Source organism: Chaetodon trifascialis, chromosome 1 (genome assembly GCF_039877785.1).
Source record: "Chaetodon trifascialis isolate fChaTrf1 chromosome 1, fChaTrf1.hap1, whole genome shotgun sequence".
Classification (NCBI taxonomy): domain Eukaryota; kingdom Metazoa; phylum Chordata; class Actinopteri; order Chaetodontiformes; family Chaetodontidae; genus Chaetodon; species Chaetodon trifascialis.
Genome location: NC_092056.1, coordinates 11,237,946 through 11,263,256, shown reverse-complemented (window position 1 = coordinate 11,263,256; position 25,311 = coordinate 11,237,946). Strand labels below are relative to the sequence as shown.

General features: G+C 40.6%; 1 protein-coding gene across 2 annotated transcripts in view; it reads left to right on the top strand.

The window, feature by feature from the left end:
- Positions 1 to 25,311, top strand: part of gpc6a (glypican 6a) — a 142,584-nt gene that overhangs the window by 17,560 nt on the left and 99,713 nt on the right. For both annotated transcript variants that reach the window (XM_070968818.1, XM_070968809.1), the window contains exon 2: positions 13,741 to 13,899. In XM_070968818.1, the coding sequence (XP_070824919.1) occupies positions 13,741 to 13,899 (159 nt within the window). The remainder of the gene's footprint in view (positions 1 to 13,740; positions 13,900 to 25,311) is intronic.

The following is a 25,311-nucleotide window of genomic DNA, read 5'->3' as shown; positions in this document are numbered from 1 at the left end:
TCCAGAGGCAGTTCTCAATGAGACTGGAGCTGGACTGGTGGTAGATCAATGATAATAAATGTGATTCATTCAAGATGCTTTCCTGTTATTGAGCTTGGCTCTGCTATGGTGTGAGGACCCCACTAACAAGCAGCAATCTAAGATATTGTGGAATCAGATTAAAACAAATCCTGATTTTAATCAAAGTGAAAATTACATAATTATATAACACTTACCATATACACTACACTTGGCTCTTTCAGGCTCTTACAAACTTGGAATAAGACTCACCAGCTCGGAGTACAATAGATGCTGCTCCACTCTGCAGAAATTAATTACATTTACTGCATCGCTACACCTTTTTATGAATTTTCAGCATGGGTGAATTTTTTTCTCTTGACTTTGTGATCTGTTGGCTTTTTTTTTGGCATGAAGCTCTGGCGAGAATGTCCTCCCTTTATAAATGCTGGCAAGAGTGGTCAAGGGATGTACCAGATGGCATGGTCCATATGCAGTTTGCCCTTTGGCCAGGTAGACTAATGAATCCTTTTGGGAGTTAATCACACTGTCTGGCATCAGACCGTCCATGGGCATTGAACCCACTCTTTTCCCGCAGCTGGCCTAATATATTCTGGAGCTTTCACATTTCCCTGCAACATATGTTTGTAGTTGAGGGGATGAAATTGAAAAAATTCTCCTTCCCATTTTAATCTCCCAAGCAGAAGATTATGAAGCAGTCAAACTGCTCGATGTATCTTTTGATGATGGACCCTTTTCAGTCAGCTCTTGGCTTGAGCTTTAGCGGTGTTTTTGAACTGGAACTTAACCGTATCTTAAAGCGTTTATCTCCAAACAATCCAGCAGCTGATTTATGCGTTTGGCTGTCGTGCATCAGTGCAGCGGCACAATAGACCTGAACACATTTAGGGACTGAGTTGTACTTGATTAGAACTAGTTTGCAGGACTTTTTTGTCCAAGTGCTTGTAGTTGTTCTGAAAAGTGGTAACACATGACACTGTATACGAGGAATTTCAGTAAGAAAACTTAGTACTGACCTGGCAAGAGATATGTGGCACCATCAGCTCCACATGTCTATATCAGTCTCCAGTTGGTCCTTTGTCAGCAGAATGCAAACCAAACAAGAGGATTTAATGGGGTTTTATGAAAGAAGACGATGCGACTTGTGGTTATTGGAGAAGATCATAACAGCACAGTCCAGACAAGAAATCTATCCCTCTATAAAAACTGGACAAAATGTAATTGAAAAGTTGAAGTTTTATGTCTGAGCACCGTATGTATGTACCGTTCTCATGAATGATGTATCCTATGAAGTGATCAGATTTTGGTGGTCAAAGGTCACTGTGCCACTGTGATTGTTGCTCTGTCTGTCAACATTATGGAACGGATGCCTGCAGAGAAAGACCTTTTTTGTTAGACAGTAAGATCTGGTTTACTTAACCAGAAATGGCTGCTGGCTTCAAAGAAACATTCATTTTATCATCGTGAAATACACTTCATTCAGACGTGACAGAAACATGAGAAAACCTTGTTTGTCTTTCACTGTTGCAAAAACAGCGTTTAAAGCCAGAATATTTTCACATCTATCTCACACATTATGACCGGAGATTTAAATATTTTGAGCTTCAACAGATTTTTGTAGGTTTTGTGACTCCTGTCCATCATGCAGTGCATTCAGTGCATCTGCTGCAGCGATGCTGCTTTTGTTCACGTCTTCTTTTAATCAGATATTCATTTTCACAATATTCAGATATATATTAGAATTTACAATGTATCTTGTTTCACATGAACATCTCATAGGGTGGACTACGCAGCAGGTAGTGCGCGTGCCTCACAGCAAGAAGGTCGCCGGTTCGATTCCTGGGTCGGGCCTTTCTGTGTGAAGTTTGCATGTTCTTCCCGTGCATGCGTGGGTTCTCCCCGGGTACTCCGGCTTCCTCCCACACTCTAAATTGCCCCTAGGTGCGAGTGTGAGTGTGAATGGTTGTGTGTTTGTGCCCTGCGATGATGATGACATGATGACTATATCCAAAAGGTTAAAGGTCAAAAACACTTTTCTGGCCATTATTCAACGCCTTAACTCGGGAAGAGAAATGTAAACTGTGACCACCATTTGGTTGGATGCTGAATCGGTCAGCATCCAACCAAATGGTGTCCACCTCGAAACTGTGCTAATTGTAATCTACTTTGCTGCTTGGTTAAAGATGTGTGTGAAGCTTCCATGTTTTACAATTTGTAGCGTCTTTGCAGCAACATCCATATTTGAAGCACTGTAGTCACCACAAGCTCATCGATTCTGCTGATATTGAGCTTCAGGTGATCGTCGTCGCGCCATATGATGGAGCTCTATCAGTCCTCTGTGCTCCTCTGCAAAAAAAGTCTCAGCATGAAGCCAGCTTGTTTCTCATCGGAGATTATTCACTAGAATCAAACACATCAAAGTGATAACTGTTGCCAAAAATGCACTCAATACCTTTTTATTAAGTTCCTTCAAAACCTGTATTATAATGGAGCATTTGGAGTATATTTTCTCCATATTTCAACAGATTTCTGGACAGATATATTCTCAAAAGCATGTCAAAAAGTGGAATCCCTGACATACATTACAGTGATACACAGGTTTCCAAGTTACATGAATTTGCGTGGATGATTGATCACTCTATTGTGAATAATATGTATTTATGTCACTAAGATAAGCACCTGAGAACTATGATCATTATCACCAGTCTCACATCAGACAGTGTCCTGCTGTCCATGTTTATGTTTCTTTAACTCTAGATTGATTTTTGGTTCAGGAAAATCAGACAGTCATCCAACAGTACGTATGGTTTTTTTTCTATCTATTATCATCATCTCATTTCCTGCAGTTTTTATCTGCTGCAGCTTCGTCCGCAGCTGTCTCACTCCTTGCTGTGGGCTGCTGCACCATTTCATTCATGACCCTATGGTGGTTGTTACTTTACTGAACGAAACCACTTTTATTTGTATTTGGTTGTTATTTTTTAATAGATTCATATGAAATGAGCCAATAGGACATTTTCCAGAGAAAAGTTTAAGCTGAACTGTTGACAAAGAAGAATACTGCAGCAGTATGCCGAGTGAGATGGGTTTACACCCTTTACTTTTTATTTTGATTATTGCATTAAATCTTCACTTAACTTGATCTACCACGTTGCAGTGGAAGCCTTAGGATCTCCTTAACTTCCGCTTTGAAGCCTTTTCCTCTGCTTTTCCTTTGAAGCCTTATCTTCAGTTGGCAAGTGACTGAAACCAATCGGAGTTCAACTCGGTGCTCCGTGACTATTGAGGTCTCACACCTTGCAGCACAACAGCACAATATACAGACCCACCTGCTGGCAGCCATTTAGCAGATGACCAAGCAGAACAATTAATGAGCAAACACAAGCTAGGGCTGCACGTCCCTGTGTACAAAATGTGTCCACTATCTACTTATTTAAAGTTTTAAAAGTGCATTTGATCTGAATTGAGCCGTTTTGAGTCTTTGAAAAGGCATATTTCCTTTCACTGTCTTCCCTTTCTTATTTGCCGCCTCTGCTTTCTTTCTTTCTTTCTATAGTAGAAGCAGAATTATGGCCCAAGTTTCGGAAACATACCAGCATGCCATTCATTCCTCCCAGCCCCTGCTATTTTGCAGTAAATAATAATGCATGAGATTTTTCTTTGGCAGACCGTTTTTTTTTACAGTAAAGCAAAACATTTCAGAGAGCTCTCCTTGAGTGCTCATCTGAACCTTATACTCTGCATTACGTATACTAGCTTTCTCTTGTGTTACTGTGTGAAAAGAAAAAGAATCAAACTCTGTCTTGCTATCTTTCTGTGACTGCTGAAACATAGTATAACAGAAATGCTAAAATGAGTTAACTCAAACATTTCTTAAAACATATACTGAATGTGTGTGAATTTGTGAACATAACGGGCTCTATTTTCGACTCCGTCGCCGGTGCAGTGCAGGCTGTGCACCCGGTGCAGTGGTATTTTCGTGCAGCGCAGGCGCACGGCGCACTTGGTATTTTGGTAGACCGAGGCGTACAGAGGTGCGCCAGGATGGGCGTTGTGGTGCAGTAGGGGGAGGTGTCGGCATAATGAGCCAGTGCATTTGGATTTTCGTCCATTTTGGTCTGCGCCGGCGGCGCAAAAGTGCGCTGAAAGCTCGCCACCCCAGACCTGGTCAACTCTGTGGATTTACGTAAACCGGCGGAGTCGTGCGCTCACGTCACCAATACCTCACAGTCAGGTTTCCACAGTGTCTGGCATTTCACTGCGATCAATAATTAGGAACAGCCACGATTCAATGCAGCTATCCGAGTCAGCACATACAGTCAGACCTAAATTTATATATTTTGATCCGTATCTCATCTGACCACATCGAAAGCGCGTTCGGCACGCGTAATGGTCACTCAGCCTGACCGAATGTACACAGGTGAAACAGGGATGCAAACTAATCAATTAACGTCGCTGTGCCGACCAGAAACAGCTGTGGCATCCTACAGAGCATATATACTGCATCTATCTCAGAGCGCTCAAGAGACAGACACATGGAAAAAACGCAAGTGATGATCGTTGTCCACTATTACCCACGTCATTTCATTCCAAATACAAATGCTTAAGATTATCTGCAAAGATGGAGTACATCATTGCTTTGAGGAGGATGAGGAGGAGGAGGAGGAGGAGGAGGAGGAGGAGGAGGTCGAGGATTTACCATCAAAGGATCTCATATTTAGACATGAGTGACGTCAGTCTCCTCCTGGGAGAAGTTTGGGCGTCGGACACTTTCCTGTACGGGGGCTCAGTCATCCTTGAAACTCGCCATGTGTCTCGCCAGCGGTGTTGTTAAAGGTGGGGCCAGGAGCTGCTGTGATTGGTGAGGATTTGACTCGGCTGTGTCAAACCCACTCCACGCCTTCTCCCCTCCCTCTTTCTGAGTTGCACCGCTGGGTGGGACTGAGATGAGAAGGAGGAGGAGATGCGCCAGTGGCGCAGTGCAGTTCCAATGTCTTTGAAATCTCAGGTTTACAGCCATGAAACTAAATCTGGTGTTTGGGACGGTGTACTGACACTTAATGCATGAAAAGTTTTTAAGATATTTTTGAAGTGGGCACCTTTTTCTTGGGGACATGGAGTGTCTTGGGCAGCATCCAAAAACATAATGTTTAGAGCTATTGAGCTGTTTTGAGCTGCAGCTCATGATTATTGTCATTATGGATCAATCTGCTGATCGTTCTCTCCATTGATCGGTTGAACGATTGTGATTGATGCCATCACATTTACCCATCGTGTCAACTTCACGATGCTTGTTTTGTCCAACCACTAATACATGTATAGCTCGTTGTGGAAATTGTGACACCAGAGACTTTGTATACAGAGCAAAGTTTTAACATAACATCATAAAATGACATACATACATTTATAATTTCAGTGAAATATGCACAAATTGCAATGTCCCAGACAAACAGGAGAGCTTCCAGTCATTCATTATCTGATTATGGACCCTTTTTTCCTGTGGTTTTGTGTCCAAGTGACTAATGGAGACAATTTTTGAAATTGGTTCAGTATTGTTTGACAACACTGTAACCCACAGCCACAAAACAGGTAGCAATGTAATGCCTCCGGGCGTTTGCACATCAACTTCATAATTTCATCTTGGTAAAGCACACAGCAGTCAAACTCGACTGAAACAAAATAAAACTCACCAGAATCTTTTTGGTTCATCTTTCACTGTTCCAACAATCACCATCAACTCTGGTTTGGCTGTAATGAACTCTTAATTCACCAAATTGGGAGAGGTGCGAGAGAGAGTGGGAGGACATCAGAGAAGCAGTGGGGGAAAACAGCATGTAGAGCCAGAATATTTTCAACTTCAACTTGGGAATTATGTCCACCTGACACTATGACCGGAAAGAATGAAGTATTTCAGACTTCAGCAGATTGTCCCGGTAAACTGGAAAACCGAAACTCTGGTTGTGTGACTCTTGTCCATCATGTGTTGTATTCAGTGCAGCAGCCCGGGCCCACGTAGCATCAGCTGCTTTTTTTTTTTTTTTTTTCCCATGGTCAAATATTAATTTTCACAATTGAATGAATTCAGAATACTTGTTGACGGCACTAGTTGCCCCTTTATGCTCATGTCAAAAACCTTACAACAACATTATTAAAGGGGCTACTTATGTGGCTGTCTGGAGTTTGTTTTCTCTAATGAAATAAAATGTTGTTGGTGTGAAAGCACAGTCTTTGTATTTGTTGGGAGAAAGGGTTCCCCTGTCTTGTGCATTTAGAATCAAGAAAGTAAAAGGGTGCACAAGGAAGCGTACAGGCAGAGAAAACCTCGCTGGCAGTCTTCCCCTTTAGTGCATCTGAGGCCACTCCAATCTTTTGCATGCCAGCGGGGCATCGGCTTCAATTGTTGAGCTTTACCATCACATGGCTGCTTTACGAGTGTAGGTTCTGCTGCCATTTTTAATGAACTGCTATTAGAGATGAAGAATAAGAACTTCCTGCCATCGTTCACATGATTGCAGCATATGCCTGGGTAAGAAACCCCAAACAAGCGGAGAACATGCTTCTTTGACATCAGGGGATGTGAAGCCACAGGGAACTGAGGCCAAATACAAGTGTGGAGTCAATCATACCAAGTAATGTTAGGTCTTCTTTAATCTCTGCTTTATCATACCTCCAGGTCCATCCACTTCCTCCCCATGACCTATATACTCCTGACTTTGTGTTATTTAGCAAATCAGAATGTCTGCTTAGTTAAACATTCATGTCACACATAATAACCTTCAAGTCATCTTTTTAGTGTTTTGGAGAACTCTGGATCTGTGCCTGTGTGGCTGATGGCATGTGTCAAACCGGCATCCTCTTGCCATCTCTTCTTCAGTCCTTCATCAGCTTGGCACCAGCCTATGTGAGCATGCTCTGAGACTATAGTCAGCAATTTCCCCTAATTATAATGCTACGCTCCAGTCATGTTTTTGCGACTCCTGAAAATAGTGATCCAGAGGAGCCAGACACATCTGCGCACTGAACACAACAGCAAATGTGTGATTGCATTTGTGAGACGAACAATATTTCTTATGCCTCACTTCCTCTTTGATTAGGAAACATTTGAGCTAATGCCAGAACATTTCACTGTAAAATCCCCAAAGAAGATTAGCATTTGTCCTTAATTATCTTGCCTTCTGTAATTACATACATTTAAATCTCTGATCAGCTCGTTCTGGAAGGGAAAGATGTGCAGCAGTGCCTTCTGACATCTGCGCTCCAGGCAGCTGCAAAGGACAGATCGGTATATTAGCAAGCCTTACTGGGTTAAGAAAAAATGGTGAGGACCTTTATCCAAGCTTTTTCTCACAGTGATTGCATCGTTATTTGCTCATAAGTCATAGATAAACCTGTGAGTAAATAATGTATTATGTATGTGTATATGCTGGTCTGTCTTTGCATGTGCTGATCCATGAATTTGTGATCAGGTTAGGCATATAATGAATCATGGATGTGGATGTGGGTGGATGTGCCAGACCTAATGCTTAAGATACAGTACAGCTTTGTTGTTTTACATCTAAATGAAAGCAGGCTTTCTCTACGTGAAGAACCTGATGAGACCTGTATCTTCTTTCTTATGTTTGCTCTTCTGAGGCTTATTGTACATACAGTATGTGTTTCTCAGCTGCTCACTTTGTAAAGACAAGCTTTTCATCTTCTTGCCTGTTGTTTTGTCCAAAAGCTGACAGACAGAACACATTACCAACTGGGTGTAATTCAAAAGTGCAGACCCACTATGGCTTTTTTTTTTTTTTTTAATAAATGTGCAAAAGTTTCAGCACTGGTGAGAGCTGGTTGCAGCACTGACTTGGCAGAGCATTTTAACAGACGCCATGGACTTGCTCTGGGAGTGCTCCCAACTTGCCCCTCTTCACCTGCAGACAGTAATGGTAATGTTAGCAACAAAACCAGTGTTCTGTTTTCTCCCCTCGGCACTCCACTTGCTAACAGCTCTGATTTGTCAAAATCCATCTCTGATGCTATTGTTTATCTAAGCGCACGGTAACAGCAAGGCTTTATTAATTGGCACAGGAGCATTCAAACAGATTGTTTTGAGTCTACTGTGATGTCCTGTTCCCAGCAAATGAGATTCCAAATTTAACATCTTGAATATAAACATAATGTTTTCAGCCACACTTTATATCAAGGTGCACAGTTAGTGGTTTATTAGCATGCATATTGGTAGCATATTGGCTCTTTATTAGTCATTGCAAAGCATTTATTAATGATTATTCTTGGGATTCGGATTAGTCAGGGTTTGGGATTGTAGTCCATGTATGACAGCTTCCTCACTTAATATCAATAAGCAGTTATAAGGAGGTTGTTGAGGGAAAACTCTTAATGAATAGCCTGGCAGTTGTAGAATGTGGTGATTCAGAAAGAGGGATGGAAAGGTGCTTTATAATGATTAATAAAGAACCGATATGTTCCTAAATGCACAGTAAGCAGCTAGTTAATGGTGAATATGTGTACCTTCATATAAAGTGGGAAGTTTTTATATTACAGCTGGGAAGTGTATACAGTATATTACAATGGGAAGGAGGGCATTTTAGTGTAAATCCTTCACATTTCTATTTCTTTATATTTATTTGATTGTTTTGCAACAATCTGCCGCATAAAGGAGCTACAAAGTGGAACTGCTCAATATAAAGAGATATATTTACATTAATATTGTATCACTGCTTTGAAAGGTGTGAACTGCTGAACTGTTGGCTATTACATAGATGCATTGATTCCTGTTATTTCATAATTTATTTAAAGTGCTTTATTGTTTAAGGGTCTTTTAGGCTTTTGACCAATCATTAATGCATTCACTTTTGTTTTTATGCAGCTCTATAAATGTGTTTATATCGTAACACCATGACTCACAGGCATCCCTGGCTTTCTGTTGTGTCTGCCGTTATGTCTTCATTTTGTTGGCTGTGTTGGTATTGAGTCTTACAAGTCTAACTCAGCCTGACAGAGTCTGAGCACAACTGTGATCTCGCAAGCGTGCAGTGTATTGACAGCTTGGTTTCAAATTCCATCTTGGGTGCAAAGCAGCCGACTAGAACAGGACAGATATGGTCTAGCGAGCCAAAATCCCATCTAGATTTGGTGACGATTATTCCCGTAAGTTCACTGAGGTGGGCGTTTGTGTTTGTTTTGTTCTTTAGAAAGAGAGCTCACAATGTATTAACACTGTGCAGGAAAGTTTTATGTTGCATACTTTTGTCCTGTATTATTTTGGTATCACTGCTATTTATATTCTGCTGTTTGTTTTGGTATCTGTGTTATGGAAAGCGACCAGCAAAAAAAATAAAAAAAAGGAAAAAGTGAGAAAAGGAGAGAAGGAATAACATATGACAAAGTCACAACATCATAAACATGCAGCTCAGCCTCCTGCCTGCTGCTCAAAGACTCCTTTTGCATTTTATGTAACAGCAGCATCGCCGTTTCCAAAGTGGTGAAAGTAGCTGGATATGTCAAATTATGTGTTTATACAAAAACGAGACTGAAAGATGAAAAGAGTGATGCACAGCCTATGAAAGCTAAAAGCACCAGGACTTCCTTTCAGCTGTCATTTGCACTTAAGGGCAGTTCAGCCTTGTATTGATTTATTGCATCAGTGGAAACTTCAAGCTGAAATGGACTTTTTCGAGAGTCGAAGGGCTTCCTAATGCAGCAAGAAAGTTGTCCATCATTATGACAATAAACTAAGTCTTGTGCCGAACTCTTACTTTGGCTTTGTTTCAAATATTGCAAGGTTTGATCCGGGGAATCATGGTCCACAAGGCTGAAATAAAGTGCTGTCTTTGACATTTGCTGATGCCAGTCAGTTTCAATAATCCCTTGACCTCTCTATGTAAACCTCCAAAAACAAAATGAGATGGGCCATGCTGTGCTGCACCGATGCTTTAATGATCCTGTGTTTCAGAGCTCAATGTAAGCAAAACTGAATTGTACCCTGCATAATATTGTTTTCTCTTCAGGCGTGTGTTAAACTGATCACAGCTTGGAATGAAGATTATCACACAGTGTTGCATCTAGTGGAAATAACATGTGACGGTTGAGGAATGCTGTTGCATTGCTAAAAGATTACAACATTGTTGTTTAGCAGGGAAACAAAGGAGCCTGAAAGACTTGCCAAATAGAAATCGACTGTTGCATTTCAGCTTATTTTGTTGTTTTACAGAGTTTGGTCTCTGTGGCCAGGAGGCTTGTGCAGTCCTCTGGAGACAATGGGTTTCTCTTGAACTGTTGATGTTGCACCTCATTACTGTAGCCTGGTGCCTCTCTGTGGACTGATTAAGGATTAAGCACATTTGAGAGTGCCAGCACGTAGTACATACTGCATCCGCCTTGTTTCATTATCCATGCACAGCTCCTTCTTCTATAGTTTACTGTATATGAATGCAGAACACCACCCTGCCTGCCAGTAGGATCCATCAAAAAAAAGTCCCACAATCTGAGTCTTTTCTGCCCACCAGTCTGCCGCTGGTGCAGCGACAACCATTTCATCTTTCTCTTTCTCAAATGTTAATAGGTAGAATTAGAAAAAAGCCTCACAAAATTCAAATCTTTCATGTGACTGCTGGCCAGACTTTTTTTTTAACCCTCTGATGACTCTCAGCCTCAGAGCAGCAGAGGAGAGATGATAGAGCAAGTATGCAGAAAGATGTGGCACCTCTAAAATCTCTATATACGCATGTATCAGTAACGAGATGTAGGCTGGTAGTTATTTCCCAAAGAATTAGCCCAACTGCTGCCTTCTTGAGCAACAGCTTTGCCAGTCCCGCAGATGTTGCTGCCCAGGAAGACAAACAGTTGAAATTACACATTATGACCAGTGTACTTCCAGTGTTTTCACAGCAACCACAACCTCAATCTTTTGTTTGTTTCTCTGTTTGTTTATTGTTCATGGAGCTCATCTTCTCACTGACAAGTCGTCCATGATTGAGTCCTCAAGTCTCTGTCCTACTGCTGAGTCACAAGCTCACAGATGCAAGTTTTTTTTGTTTTTTTTTTACGGGGGCGGGGGCCAGGGTGTGTTAGAACTGGTTTGTAAATTGCACATTCCTCTGACTTTGATTAATTCTGCAAGCTTGCTCACTGTTCTTGCATCTCTTCCAGTTGTTAGTTGTTAATGGTCTGGTGATGGTGCCACATCTGTTGCTTTTTGTTGTGTGCCAGGTTTTGTATTTACAACATTTTAAAATCAGAAAATCATTTTGCAGGAGGAGCAACAATTAAAAAAAAACATTTATTATATTTTGGCGGGTGCATTGTTGCATCATTGTTGAGAATAAAGAAAGAGGGATTATTGTTTATTGGCATTGTTCACTGGCGGGGCAACACTGAGCGCTGGAAGTACGGGCCTGTATTGATTCACTTTGTTTTGTTTGTTTACGTCTTTCATGTTATATATTTAAGATATAAAATTGTTTGAGGATTAACTGAGTGAGTTTGGGCTAACAGATTTACATCAGCTTTTGTTAACACACACAAATATAGGCTTTTTGCATTTCCCACCAAAGCAATACAGATGATAACAGATTGATGGATTAAACACACACACACACACACACACACACACACACACACACACACACACACACACAAACAGTGATCTGCAAATCTATTGTTTAATTAAACTTCCGTTGTTAATACAAATCAGTTTGGTCAGAGTTGTTGAATATAAATAGTGTTAATTACAGTGAAGTGGGTGATGTTATTTGTCTGTTTTATTAGATTTCATATCAGCTTAAATAGTCGGGCGCTATGCCGCGGTGCGCAGGCCTCTCTTCACCTGGGGCAGTATTAGGTGGTTTGAGATCAGATTTTCCCTGAATTAAGTTTGTCATGTATGTATTTGCATTGTTATGAACAGCAGATTAAAAAAATGTTTCAGTTTTGATGTAAACTAGTAGGAGAAGTATAGTAACAGAAGTAACTTTGGCAGTGATTTGAGCCTTTTTGTGCAGTTGGTGTGTAAAGTTGGTCCCTCTGGACTTAAACATTTTATCACATGCATCCTTGAAAATTTAGTCCGCTCAGTCATTGATTAGATCCTCTGTTTAATGGAAGTCTTTACATTTTCTCACTCTTTTTCTAAAACCATCCTGGTGTTTGGATGTAGTTGACTCAGCCGAAGGTCTTCAGCGCTCTCCCTATTTCAGGAATCTGTCAGTGTCTGCCTCAAGCCATCGTTCTCTCTAATCTCTCAGTCCCTGATACTAAAAAGCACACCGGTGATGCTGCCATCGCTATGTTCTGAGAAAGAGATTGTGTTAAATGCATGACGGGTTCAGCTTGGTTTCTGTCAGATAGTGCTACGCATTACGGCTGTAGAGCGGAATCTTTCATTTCATCAGACTGCAGGATCTCCTTTCCTCACTCCTTAATGCAATTCGTGTCCTCTTGCACGCCCACACTGTTTACACACCAAGAATAATCCACAGATGTGAGGGTAACTCCTCGGTTTTTACTGAGAGGGTTGTCACATGTGTGAGGTAATTTACTGATTGTTGTTTATCCAAAAGAAGTTTGGAGCCAAAGTATAGTTTTACATTTTCTCACTTTCTAAATGTACTCTGGTGAACTTTTGGCAAATTTAACAAATTATTTAATACCCTCACCCAAATCCAGCACAGACTCAAGTTTAACATCTGATATGCCCACTCTTTTGTAATAACTAATAGATGTTCAGCTCGTCTGTAAATCCAGCTGATTTAATCATCCTCACGTGCAACCGCTCGCCGTCTCAAAGACTGGATCTCGAGGGGATTTTGAAACACTTAACTCACTTTGGATGAATCCTGTTTCCAAACACACAAACGCTTTTTGACCAAAAACATTTCACACATTTCATTTCTTTTACACATTTTCAATTCAAGCTTCAACACCACCTTTGCCCATTTAAAGAACCAAAGGCTCTGTAAAACATCAGTTTATCAAGATAACAAATTTATTTTTCAGTTTATTAAAGGGACTGTTTGCTGTACTATACTGGTCATATACTGCCACTATCCTGGTATAATGGATGGAATTTTGTTTGTACTGTGCAAAACATTGAAAAAAATCAGTTTAGTAAAATCAACAGCACCTTCATTTTCTCATTAGACATATGCAGAAGTTGACAAATCCAGCTTGTGAGGTGCATCTCTGCCACCATCATATTGCGGCAGGTTTTGATACATTCAAATATTTGAAAATGTCAAGTCAAAGCTAAAAAAGGGAGTGAAAACTGGACTTCAGGAATTCGACTCCATATAGATGCTAATGGTGCTTGGTGTCTGGTGGATGGGTCAATATGCAGTTTGCTAAAATGTTTGCTTATCAGGCGATAATATGTCAGTGAAACTGAAATATAGTTTCTGAATGCACTGCCATCCGTTTGATGTACATAAAACTGACTCTGTTGCAGTTACTGCAGTGCTTTGGACTGTAATATAAAGAAAATCCTTCATGAGGTGTATGCACTGCTGTATCAAAGTTGCTCTCTGTTTCACATGATAGCAGGTTACCGGCAAATATTATCCTTCCCCATTTGTTATGGTCTGTCCCTCTTTGATAGCTTCAGTGATGAGAGTCCCAAAATCACAGGAGAGTTTTGATCAAAGACTCAGCTCTGCCTTTTGAAAAACCGAATCCTGTGGCAGTGATGTGTGTAAAAATGGCGGTCTCTGTCTCTGTCTCCCTCAGGTGAGCACCTGCGTGTCTGTCCTCAGGGATACACCTGCTGCACATCCGAGATGGAGGACAAACTCAACCAGCAGAGCAAACTGGAGTTCGAGAACTTGGTGGAGAGGAGCAGCCACACTATAAGGACTACATTTGTCTCTAGGCATAAAAAGTTTGATGGTAAGCTATATCGATTTTATCTGTTTGACATGCAGAGAATGAGAGTATAAATTAGTAGCCCGGACACTTGCATTAAAACCTTGATTCCAAAAGCAAAACGTTTCAAACAAGTTCTGACAGGAGCAACGAAAGACTGGGAAAGTGGAATGCTCCAAAAACACCTGTTTGGATCATTCCACAGGTAAACAGGTTCACTGGTAACAGGTGACAGTATCATGATTGGGTATGAAAGGGGCATCCTGGAAAGGCTCAGTTGTTCATTAGCGAGGATGGAGAGAGGTTCACCACTTAGTGAGCACATGATTTTATAAAGGATGTTACTGCATGGACTCAGGAACACTTTGTAAAACCATGAGTAAACAGCTCATTTGCATTTTTGATGTTGTAAATATATTCCAGACACAGACTACTGATGCCATGCTTAATAATCACTCTGACTCTTATTACGATTCTGTATGGGCAAATTGGTTTTGAAGATAGATTTTGACACTTGAGAGTAAAATGTCTCCTTTTCATGCATTATGACCTTCTTCTTCTTCTTTAGTACATTTTGGGGGGATTTGCCTCACACCAGCTCCCTTATGAGATCTAGTCTGTCTAACTAGCTATTATTGCTGCTGTTCCATCCTCACAGACATAGAGTGCATGCTTTTTTGACTGACTGATGGAGCATTGCTCTGTGTGTTTCCTGTCCTGAAGGAGCCACTGTGAATTTACTCACATACCAACGGGACAAGATGGCGCTAATGTGGCTTTGTGGTGAAAAATGTTATCGCCATTCTCCGTGCTTGAATGCATACCTGTCTGTGAAGTCAGTGCACTGCACAACTTATAGGACTCCAGGTGGTGCAGTATTAGATCAAGGTGCTACAGTGTCATCATGCCACTTACACTGCTTGGCAGTGTATATTACAGACAGACAGACAGACAGACAGACAGACAGACAGACAGACAGACAGACAGATCTTTATTTATCCCCATGAGGACATTTCAGTGCCACAGCAGCAGAGATATGTCATTGAGTAGCCAAGGAGTAATAAATAAGGAATAGATAAAGAATACAATAAATTGAAATGAATAAACCTTGGACACAGTCAGAAAATGTGTAAGATTCATGCGCAGTGCTGTGCATCACAGTATTAGTAGTCGAGACGGTCTCCCTCCTCATAATGAATCTGCTGCCAATTTCAACGTTTTTCATGTAAACCAGAAGTCTGCCTTGACAGTCAATAGCACCGGATGGACGCACATACTGTTTAAAGAAAGAACAGTGAATTGCAGTCGTGACCCTTTGTAACTGAAAGATCTATGAGCCTTTTCTCTCAGACGTCTGCAATTCTGCAAAAGTAATATCTATGTGCAAGTGGGATAAGGAATGCAGATCCTTCAACACGTGACACTAATGAATCTTGAGTAGACATTTTTTGTGGTCCTTGGCAAACCGCATATCTAAAATCCTTTCTTTTCGCTCTTTATGTGATTTCAAGTATGATATACACTTAAAACTGTGTGCCGGCACCAGAAAGGCAGCTTCACCTGGCCAAAAACCATCAAGATTAGTTCCTTTCAAATTTGTCACTGCTGAGTATTTAATGATCCATCTGTCAGGTTGGCAGTCATCTGAGGACAATGCCTTCATGTCCCTGGAACTGCAGTAGAAAAGGAATTCAATTGTTACTGTTTTAATTGGCAAGATTAGTTTACCGTTAATATTTTTAAACTGAAAGGCTCCTAAGAGATGGCTTTCGATGTTTGAGTGAAGAATCTAGATAATACAGCATATCCTGTCCCAGAATAAATTAATACATGAATGTGAACATGAGCAGTTTGAATGATTAGCCGAAGTGTTTTTTCGTCATTCATTCGTTTATATAGTAAACTGTGAACTATGTATGTCAGAAGGATTGACTTCTGAATAAATTAGAAACATTTAGATGCACATGATCATTCTTTGGTCTCACTCTTACAGATGCAAGGGTATCAGAGATGCCCTGGACTGATTGTACGGATTGGTATCGGCTAAAATATAGTTGAGGTTCCCATTATTTCTTGACTTAATTCCGCTTTGTTTTGTCCACATCAGCCTGCTGGTGGTGCAGTGCTGCTGTCCTTTAACACAGCCTGCAGGACAGCATTTCCAGGACGTAGCCAGGACTCCCCTGAAAAAGAAATTATGAGACCATCTAAGCCTGAAAAAGTGTTTTTAGCAGCTTCTCGTTTTTAGCCGACGCTGACCATCATTTTGTGAATAACTTGATGGCAGGCCAGAATTAAACTTGTCATTTGTTTGGTTAAGTGCTGTCTGCAGCCGGTATCTGTGCTGGGCAAAATATTGTTTGGAAAAATGAGTATTTCTGTGGCTCCTACAACTCCAACAGAGTGATACTTCTTCTTGGATCATGTCACTTTCAGGAGTCATACTCTCCTTATCAACTATTAGCTAATGTCATTAATTAAGCTTATAAAGGTAATATTTTTGAAAATGGACGTCCAGTTTTTGGATCAAGTAGCTCATAAAAATAAGGTGTGTCAGATTCAGTAGCCTACAGTGATCAGTGTGTCAGATATATATTCAACCAACTTTTAGTTAAATAAAAGTATTTGGTTGCTTTATTAGATTAATACTTGGACTTGGATCAGGATCACAGGCCAAACACAACATGGTAACACTTTTTATCTTGGTAAACATACATTATTATCATTAGGATCTTGGTAACCTAACCGTAACCCTTAGTTACTCTCCTCTTTATAATGATTAATAAAGAGCCAATGTGCTACTAACATACATGCTAATAAGCAGCTAGTCATTGTTTATTGTGTGTACCTTCATATAAAGTGTGCCCTCCCTAAAGGTTGCAATAAAAAACACTCTGTATTAATATTAAGAGTAATTCTTAACTGTTGTGTGACCATTGCTTGTTTACTTCTGATTTGATTTTTTCCACTGCCTTCCACCTAAGTATGACAATATGACACTATTGATTTCCTTAAGCCAGGCATGTCCAAACTATTCCACAAAGGGCCGAGTGGCTGAAGGTTTTCTTTCCAACCAAGCAGCAGCACAACAGACTTGACTCATTTCATCAGCTGATCTCAGCCGTCAGACAGCTGATTGGTCAGACTGCATCCTCTTGATTGGTTGGAGGAAAAACCTGCAGCCACACGGCCCTTTGTGGAATAGTTTGGACATGCCTGCAGTGGAATCCTCATTTTACCACTCAGACAAGATTTAGTCTATTTAGAGCTGAAGAATTTAATTTAAAGGTTATGCTTTGAAAGACCTTATTATGCTCTGGGGAAAAGTGCTTTTTCACAGTATAGTGCCGTAAATGATTGGTGCACTGGAGAACTCAGGATTCTACAGAAAATGCAAAGAAGCTCAAGCACACCATCTTTTGCATTTCTGAAAGAATGTGTGGGAGTTTTGTTCTGGGTTCTCATTTCAACCTATTCTTCAAGTTCTAAAAGTCATGATTCGACTTGTTTTCTTGCTTACTTGAACTAAGCTGGAATGAACACAGAAGAAAACTGTGAACTGTAGAGTCCATGAAAAAATAAGGATGTGACCTTCAGATCACTCAAGAGCCACCAGTTGTAAGGCTCCTCTGAGAAAAGGATGTAATACACTGGAGCTGATGGAACAGGTTCAGCTCGACTTTTGTCAAACTTTTAATTGGTAGCCATAGGTTACGCAAGCGTTGCTTGATTGTTTGAAATGTACAGTAAAATGCCATAAATTCCTGATAGCGCCAGTTCAAAGACGGCACCTCTAGAACAGTGTCCATATATCTGTACCGTTTTATAGGAACAGTGGTGACACAAATCACTTATGCAATTCCATCTTCTGCACATGCCCATGTCGCCAGGCCGCTCAACATCACATTCCTTCCCCTTGTGTTCAGCTCCATCCACCTCATGGGGTTTGAATCATCCCTCATCAATTTTACATGCCCTCATTTCTGTCCCCAGTTATTTATAGGGCCCTATTATGAAAACCTTAACTTACTTTTTGATTACTGACTGCTTCCCCTGGAGGCCCGTGGGTTTTGATGCATTATCGAGCAGTCCTGAAGCCATAAATGACTGTTGCACACTAAAATTAAGGTTTGGGTGTTCTGAATGTCCAATCATCTGGCCGAGGAATCTTTTTCCCCTCACCTCGCAGTGTCTTGGCCAATTGATTCACTGCATGGAGAAAGAAATTCACAACCAACTTTGCAACCCTGCATTTCTGTGGCTCAGTATGGTTACACTCCCAACAGGTTTGTTTTATTAGTCTCTGAAAGCATTAACGTCTGCGGTCACCCAGTAGGTGCTCTGAGGTAACTTGAATTAAGGACAAGAAATGAGATGAATATTTGCAATATTTATGCATGTGAGAGATAAAACTGGAGAGACAGCGGCAGAGAAAAAGAGTGAGTGACACCGGATGTGTGAAAGAGGCATAGGGGAGAGAGAGTTGCATCACATCTGTTAAAGATTAATTGCAGTAGATGAACCATGATAAAAGGTGCCTCATGCTCAGTCAGGTGAGTGAGATTGAAACCGCTGTACAGAGTAGTTTGTGACCACAGGAACTGTCGTGTTTTTTTTTTTTTCCTTTATAACATCTCTTTGATTTCTGGTCTTGTATATTTGAAATGTCTCTATTTTACTGACAGTTCAATCAGTCATTGTCATCAGTCTCAAACACTGCTATGGATAGAACTCAATCTGTTCCCCACATGAACCATTTACTTCACTGGAAATGTTGATTACAAATCCAGAGTCGTAGTATGATGCAGAAAAGGGGTAACAGCAAGTATTTGTGATGCTTCCATATTTATTGGGTTCGTGGTGCTAGACCCATACACTGCTCACAGGGTTAGTTGGCAAACAACTGTAGCTGGGAGCTAATGGCTAACACTGGCGAACAGACAACATGCTTGTAAGTCACAAATGCTGTGCAAAACAGCGGGCTTGCTAGAGTAGGTCAATCACTAACTAGACACTGAATTAAAGAGAGTTTACTCCAGAGTTTTTTTCTCGTGGAGCAGTTTGTACTCTGGTGGAGGAGGGTTACATAAGAGTTCATGGTGCAACACAGCTAATAAGCTATGATCGATTCCTTTGTTTTACTGTCCAGCTCCCCATTGCCTCAAAGGTCAGCACAGTGAAGACAGTTTGCTATTTATATTGTATATTATAAAAATGTGTGTTTCAGATTTCACAAAGTTGAGTTCAAGGCAGTAGACTTGCACAGTTTTACTTGGCTCATATTAGTAAATGTGCTTATTTTGGCACTAACATTAAAATTTTTTTAAATGCTGGTGTGACTGAGGCTTATCAAGTGTGCCTCATTATAAATGAGTGCATATGCACAGAAAAGTATTTTGTCATTTTTGTAGTGTCAGTGCCTAAATTCTAAATTACCCTCATTCTAGAACACACCCAATAAAGTTTGTTCATCTTAATTTCCTGCACAAATAAATTGATGTGAATGATGGGAAATACGTACTTAAACTGCTAAAATAAGACTTTCACCTTAAATTTCCCCTTACAGCTTTGAGGTATTGAAAAAAGCTCTCTACTTCATAACAATTTAATACCTCTATCATTTTGTTCCTGTGCTTTGCTTGAAGCTACAATATTTCAGCTTGCATTGAGTGAAATAATAGAATATGCCAATGTTCATGGCTACACCATTATATCAATTGGAATTTCTTTTTCAGCATTTTATACATTCCTGCAATTCAGCGGTATATTTAGCATCTTTTCAAACTACAGTTGGCCCTGTTGGAGTTTAAGAGGTTAATTGGCAGAGTTTGACTTATTTGTATCTGCAGTATAGGCCTCTCTATTAGTCATTTGTTTTTGTTGTATGGTAGATGCTCATTAGATTCAGTTTGGTTGATGCCTTTCTGTAGAGACCTCGGCAAGAGATTAGTGTGTGTGGTTGGTTGACTGAAGTCTGGGTTGAGCAGCAGCCTTGGTTGACTGAGTTCTTTGATCCTGCCCCAGTAGAGCTTCTCTGCTCAATGCTGAGAGTTTGCAGTGACCCTCATTCACTTCAACGATCCCTTATTCATACCCGACTTAAACCTAGACTGACTGGAACACAACACCCTATTCTCTCTAATCTGTGCTCTCGACAAATTCACAAGCCCCTAGTGGACTGTGTAAGCCGGCAACCACACAGGGTAAAAACACGACTCCAGCTATTGCATTTCACAGATGTATTCTTCATCCGTAACACTTTATTTCAAGGTGAATTCCTCAGAAATCACAAATTTTGTCATATTAGGTTTTAATGGAAAATAAAAGAATCCATCTTTCTTCTGTCAGATTGAGGCAAGCGGCAACAACTGACACAGCTCTTCCAGGGCTCATTATTAAATTATGTCTCCATGGTTTTTACATTAATTGTTTAGTGCATTAAAGTTGTCTGTGCACCACAGAATACTAAGTTAAGAATCTGAAGAATAAGCACCAAGCACATTTCTTATGCATGAAAAGGCAGTAAATGGGACCTAAAATATTTTACTCATCATAGTCAACACATCAGTCCTGTGCATGATGCCGTGGCCTCTTTCAAACGAAGAGAGGAAGAAACAAAGCTTTGATGGGAAATTAGAGAGTGATGAATCACAGTTCAAATCGACCCCATTAAAAACAACAGAGGAAAAGATGATCCTTTAACCAACATGCTGTAACTTATTATCTCAACAGTAATGTCTCGTAGACGAATGGACAACTGTTTCCCTTCCATTTCAGCTCATTTTCTCCACATGAAGAGGTAATTGTTGCCTACCTTTTGTTTATCCAGTTGATGAATCGTCAAATGCTTTTGATCCTTCATATCCAATCAACAAACCCTTGCAACTTCAGTGTTGGGAGCACTGCTTCTTGGTGCATTAAGCAAGGTAATATTGGCATGTTTGTTTAAAGCCAAGAGTCCCTCATATAAGGACTAATGAAGCACTAAAATTAACCAAATGTAAATTGGTGTGCAATATAATTAAGTAATGGAGCAAGGTTTCCAATTATGAGGTCTTGAAAATCTGAATTCAGGCATCTGTAAGAGATGAATAGATGTAATTGTGGGTCCGTTCATAAAATAAAATTATTACATTTCGAATAGCTCTCGCTCTAAATGTAACTATAAACTGTGCAGTAGATGCCCAAGTGTATTATGCTGTGTAGACAGGCCTGATGAAAAATTGCTTTCAAAATAAATAAAACAATAATTAGCCCTGAAGCAGGATATTTTACTAATAACTTGACAAGATTGATTGCTTTTGTGTCAGGCTGACAAGGTAAATATATGCCTATTTTCCACAACACTTTAATTGTGGAGGTTTTGTTAGTTTGAGTCACTCCATACACTGGTTGATTGTCCTTTCATTATAGCATGTCTGGTGGGTTCCTCTTTAGAAAACCTTCCATTATGAACGACTCTGGTCGTGCCGCCTTACTGCTGCTGGTTTTTTAAGGAACGTGACTTTCAGAATGGACATTTATTGATGCCAGATCTTAACAGCAAAACACTTTTTCATCCTGAGGTTAATCAAATTCAAGCCTATAGTTTCATCTGAGTGCTACATGTTCTGACTATATAAAACCTCTGGTGATCCACGAACTTCCCCAGACATCACCGACTCAGTCTCACATGTATTATTTATGTTTGACATTCATTGAAGTACTTACCAAGTAAAAATTTGAAAATGCCCACCATTCATAGCTTACATCAAGTGGTTACATCAAAACACAATCTCAGAGGTCCTCATTAAACTTTACTCGCCCCAGTTCAGCTCTGAAGTTATGAGCTGGAATTATAATTACCCACCTTGTCATAACAATTGTTATAATCCTTTTAAGAAAGATATGTTCACTTCAAATTTGATAGATCATCCGTAATACCCTCTATGTAACATGTTCTGTCTGTTTTGCTTCTAGAAACTTGAATGAAACCTTGAGCATGTTCAATTAACCCGTGCACACACTGCGCTCCAGACTGAGTACTGAGTTTGTGGACTGATTTGTAATTCCCATTATCCTTTGTGCATAATATAATAGCCAGCATTATTAATTTATACTATGAATAAATTGAATAAAGAGGTTACACTTGATACACAGTGCAAGATTTGGCCACGTTTAGGCATTAAGGTTGAACAAGTTTGGCTGCTGTAGTCAGCTGGACACTAATTTGGCAGAGGTAATCTTGCTAAATTCATTAGGTCCTGTGAGGTCTGGCACTGATTAGCCAACAATGTGCAGAGTATCTTGGTATGTAATTAATACAAATTAATTTCTAAGATAAACAAGGGGAAAAGTATTAGGCTGCCACTAATTGTGGTTGCCATATTTATTAGTCCTGTCTTGTTGATAAAATAACAGAGCGAAAAGAGAAGCAAAGGGGTCATTAAAGTCAAGACTCCTCTTGGGAACATCAATACGCTTTCACGGCAATGTGCCTGTTACATCAAAAGATATTATTTGAGCAAAGTCAACATCTTGGTGTGAGGGTGATCCGGGTGGGAAAGCTAATGGAGTGTCCAAAATGGAAAATGTTTCTCCTCAGGCGATGAGGCCAAAGATTTCATGGCACGCTGGCCATACGATCTGAATATGTCTTATGTACATTGTGCACATTTTAAACTGACTGGTGGTCCTTGGTGAACTGCCGGGCACCACCAAAAAAATGAGGAATGTTCCTCTGTGACATCTCCAGTCAAATACACTCAGTTTTATATTCATGTAATTTGCCTCAAAGGGCTTAACAATCTGTATAGTACTTTGTTTAGTAAGATAAAATCAGATATTGATTTCGTACATATGGACTGAGGCGGTTGTTCCCATATGAAGCACTTAGATTAGCTATTTACTGTACTTGGAGGGAGCCTGTGAGGAGAAAAAAAAACATATTTTTCAGGATAAACTGTAGGTATGTAGCAGTTCCTTTCGGTGTGCACTTCAGTTGAAACTTGTTTTTTCAAATGTTATTTTGAAAGAATACAGAAGCACTTAATAATGTCGTAATCTGTCTTTGTTCTGCTACTTGGGTATCTTATCTTTACGCAAAGATCAGAAACTTCACAGTTCAGTTTTTACTTTTTGTAGAAAAAAACATTTTGTCATTTATTCAGCATTCAGCAGTGGCTCATTGGCCATATTTTACTGTAACATTTAAGTATTTAAGCAAAGGCATATGGTCAAAAAGAAAAAATAAAGGCCAAATATAAATAATACAAATGTTACAAGATAATTCTGTTGATAATTCCTGAACAACTGCAGCTTACGCTCCTTTATACAGGGCAGGCACAACAGACTGACTGAAATGCAAATGTGATGGCACATTACAGCTGGACTCGAGCACTGTGCTGTAGCACATCCTGTATTCGCTACGGCTCCATATTATCTCACACCCACAGCAATAAACACTCCTATAGCATTAGTTTGGCATGGTCCAGATCTTAGCTTAAACACTCATCTTCTACTCTGTTTTTGTCTTGTTCCTGTAATGCGTATATTTGGGCGACACCATTGTAAATGAGCATGTTTGAAGTGTTTCCACAGAATGTCCAGCTACTACAGAAAACTGTATAGCTCCCATGTTGCAGATCTAAACATCACAGGATGATCCTCCAGCTCTGGTCTCACACTTCAATTTCAATTCAATTCAATTCAATTTTATTTGTATAGCGCCAAATCACAACAGAAGTTGTCTCAGGACACTTTCCATATAGAGCTGGTACAGACCAAGCTCTTTTATCTACAAAGAAACCAACAATTCCCCCATGAGCAAGCGCTTGGCGACAGTGGCGAGGAAAAACTTCCTTTTAACAGGCAGAAACCTCGAGCAGAACCGGACTCTGGGTGGGCGGCCATCTGCCTCGACCGGTTGGGTGAGAGAGGAAGAGCAAGAGAGAGAGAGAGACAGAGAGACAGACAGACAGAAATGCAGTCAGAGAGAGAGAGAGACAGACAGAGAGACAGAGAGACAGACATGCAGTCACAGTAACAGTGACAGTGGATGTGATAACAGCAGTAGCAGTTGCAGTGGATGTCAGGCAGGGCCAAGGCAGGAGACGCAGCTGAAATCCACAATCCAGATTCAGCCACTGTCCATGGGAACCTGCAAGACGACAAAGCACAGAGACTCCGGGGAAGGAGCTAAGTTAGTAAGACGCCGTGGTAGGACATGAGAGCGTGCGGATGGAGAGGGACAGAAGGACGGAGGAGCTCGGTGTATCTTTGGATGTCCCCCGACAGTCTAATCCTATAGCAGCATAACTAGGGGCTGGTCCAGGACCAGCCTGAGCCAGCCCTAACTATAAGCTTTATCAAAAAGGAAAGTTTTAAGCCTACTCTTAAATGTAGAGACAGTGTCTGCCTCCCGGACAAAGACTTGTGGTTGCCATTCAGATGGCAGGGGCTCTGCATGAGCTGGACTAACACGCTACAACTGGTGCACAGCCAAAACTTTCTGGGTAAAACTGTCACTCCAGAATTTCTGTTCCGTGTGTGAGTAGTTTACATAAATAGACTATTTTGACAGTAATTGTTTGGGTCACAGGACGTACTGAACTGATAGTTGCATACTGAACTGAACATCCTGTACTTAACAGTCAGGAATGAAAACACCCACCATCACACCCCTAATATTTACTATCAAGCAGCCTTCCTCTTTCCTGCCTGGTGCATTGCTGGTCACACTACACATATATACAGTATATATATATATATATATATATATATATATATATATGTGTGTGTGTGTGTGTGTGTGTGTGTGTGTGTGTGTGTGTGTGTGTCAGACAAGGCTAAAATGTTACCCAATAAAAAAACCCTTTAATGTGGGGAAAAATGGAAGAAACCATGACACTAGCACCATGACAGTGAACCTTACACGTACCTAATACAGGACACATTACACAGGACATAAAACAAATGTAGGGGACACAAAGGACACTGCAGGACTTGGTAACCATCTGATGGTACAAGACCCTCATTACACAAGAGGTGACACTGAATTACGCGCAGGGCTCGGCAGGATGCCGGTGAGGACAGGGCGCACATTGATTTAACCCCTACAGTCCACTGATGAAGCTGAAACCTCTGTGACAGGCGCATGTCCATGTCTAATGAAATCTAAAACCATGTGTACACGCAGTTCCTGTTCATGAATATATAACCTCTGTTTTGATGTCCCTGTGTTATCCTAAGTGAAAGTCAGGAAGACTGCAATTCTCTGAGGAATGAAAGAATGGGGTCTGTCCAGCAGTGCTTTAGCTGAGAGTTGGTGGCAGCCTCCATCATCTGGCGCAGGCTGCCGCCGCGTGTCACTTTTGTACTTCAGGATGGATGGCTCTGTATGGCCTGGACACTGTTAACTCTGTCCCACTGGTGAGCTTCAAGGAGAGGCTATAAGAG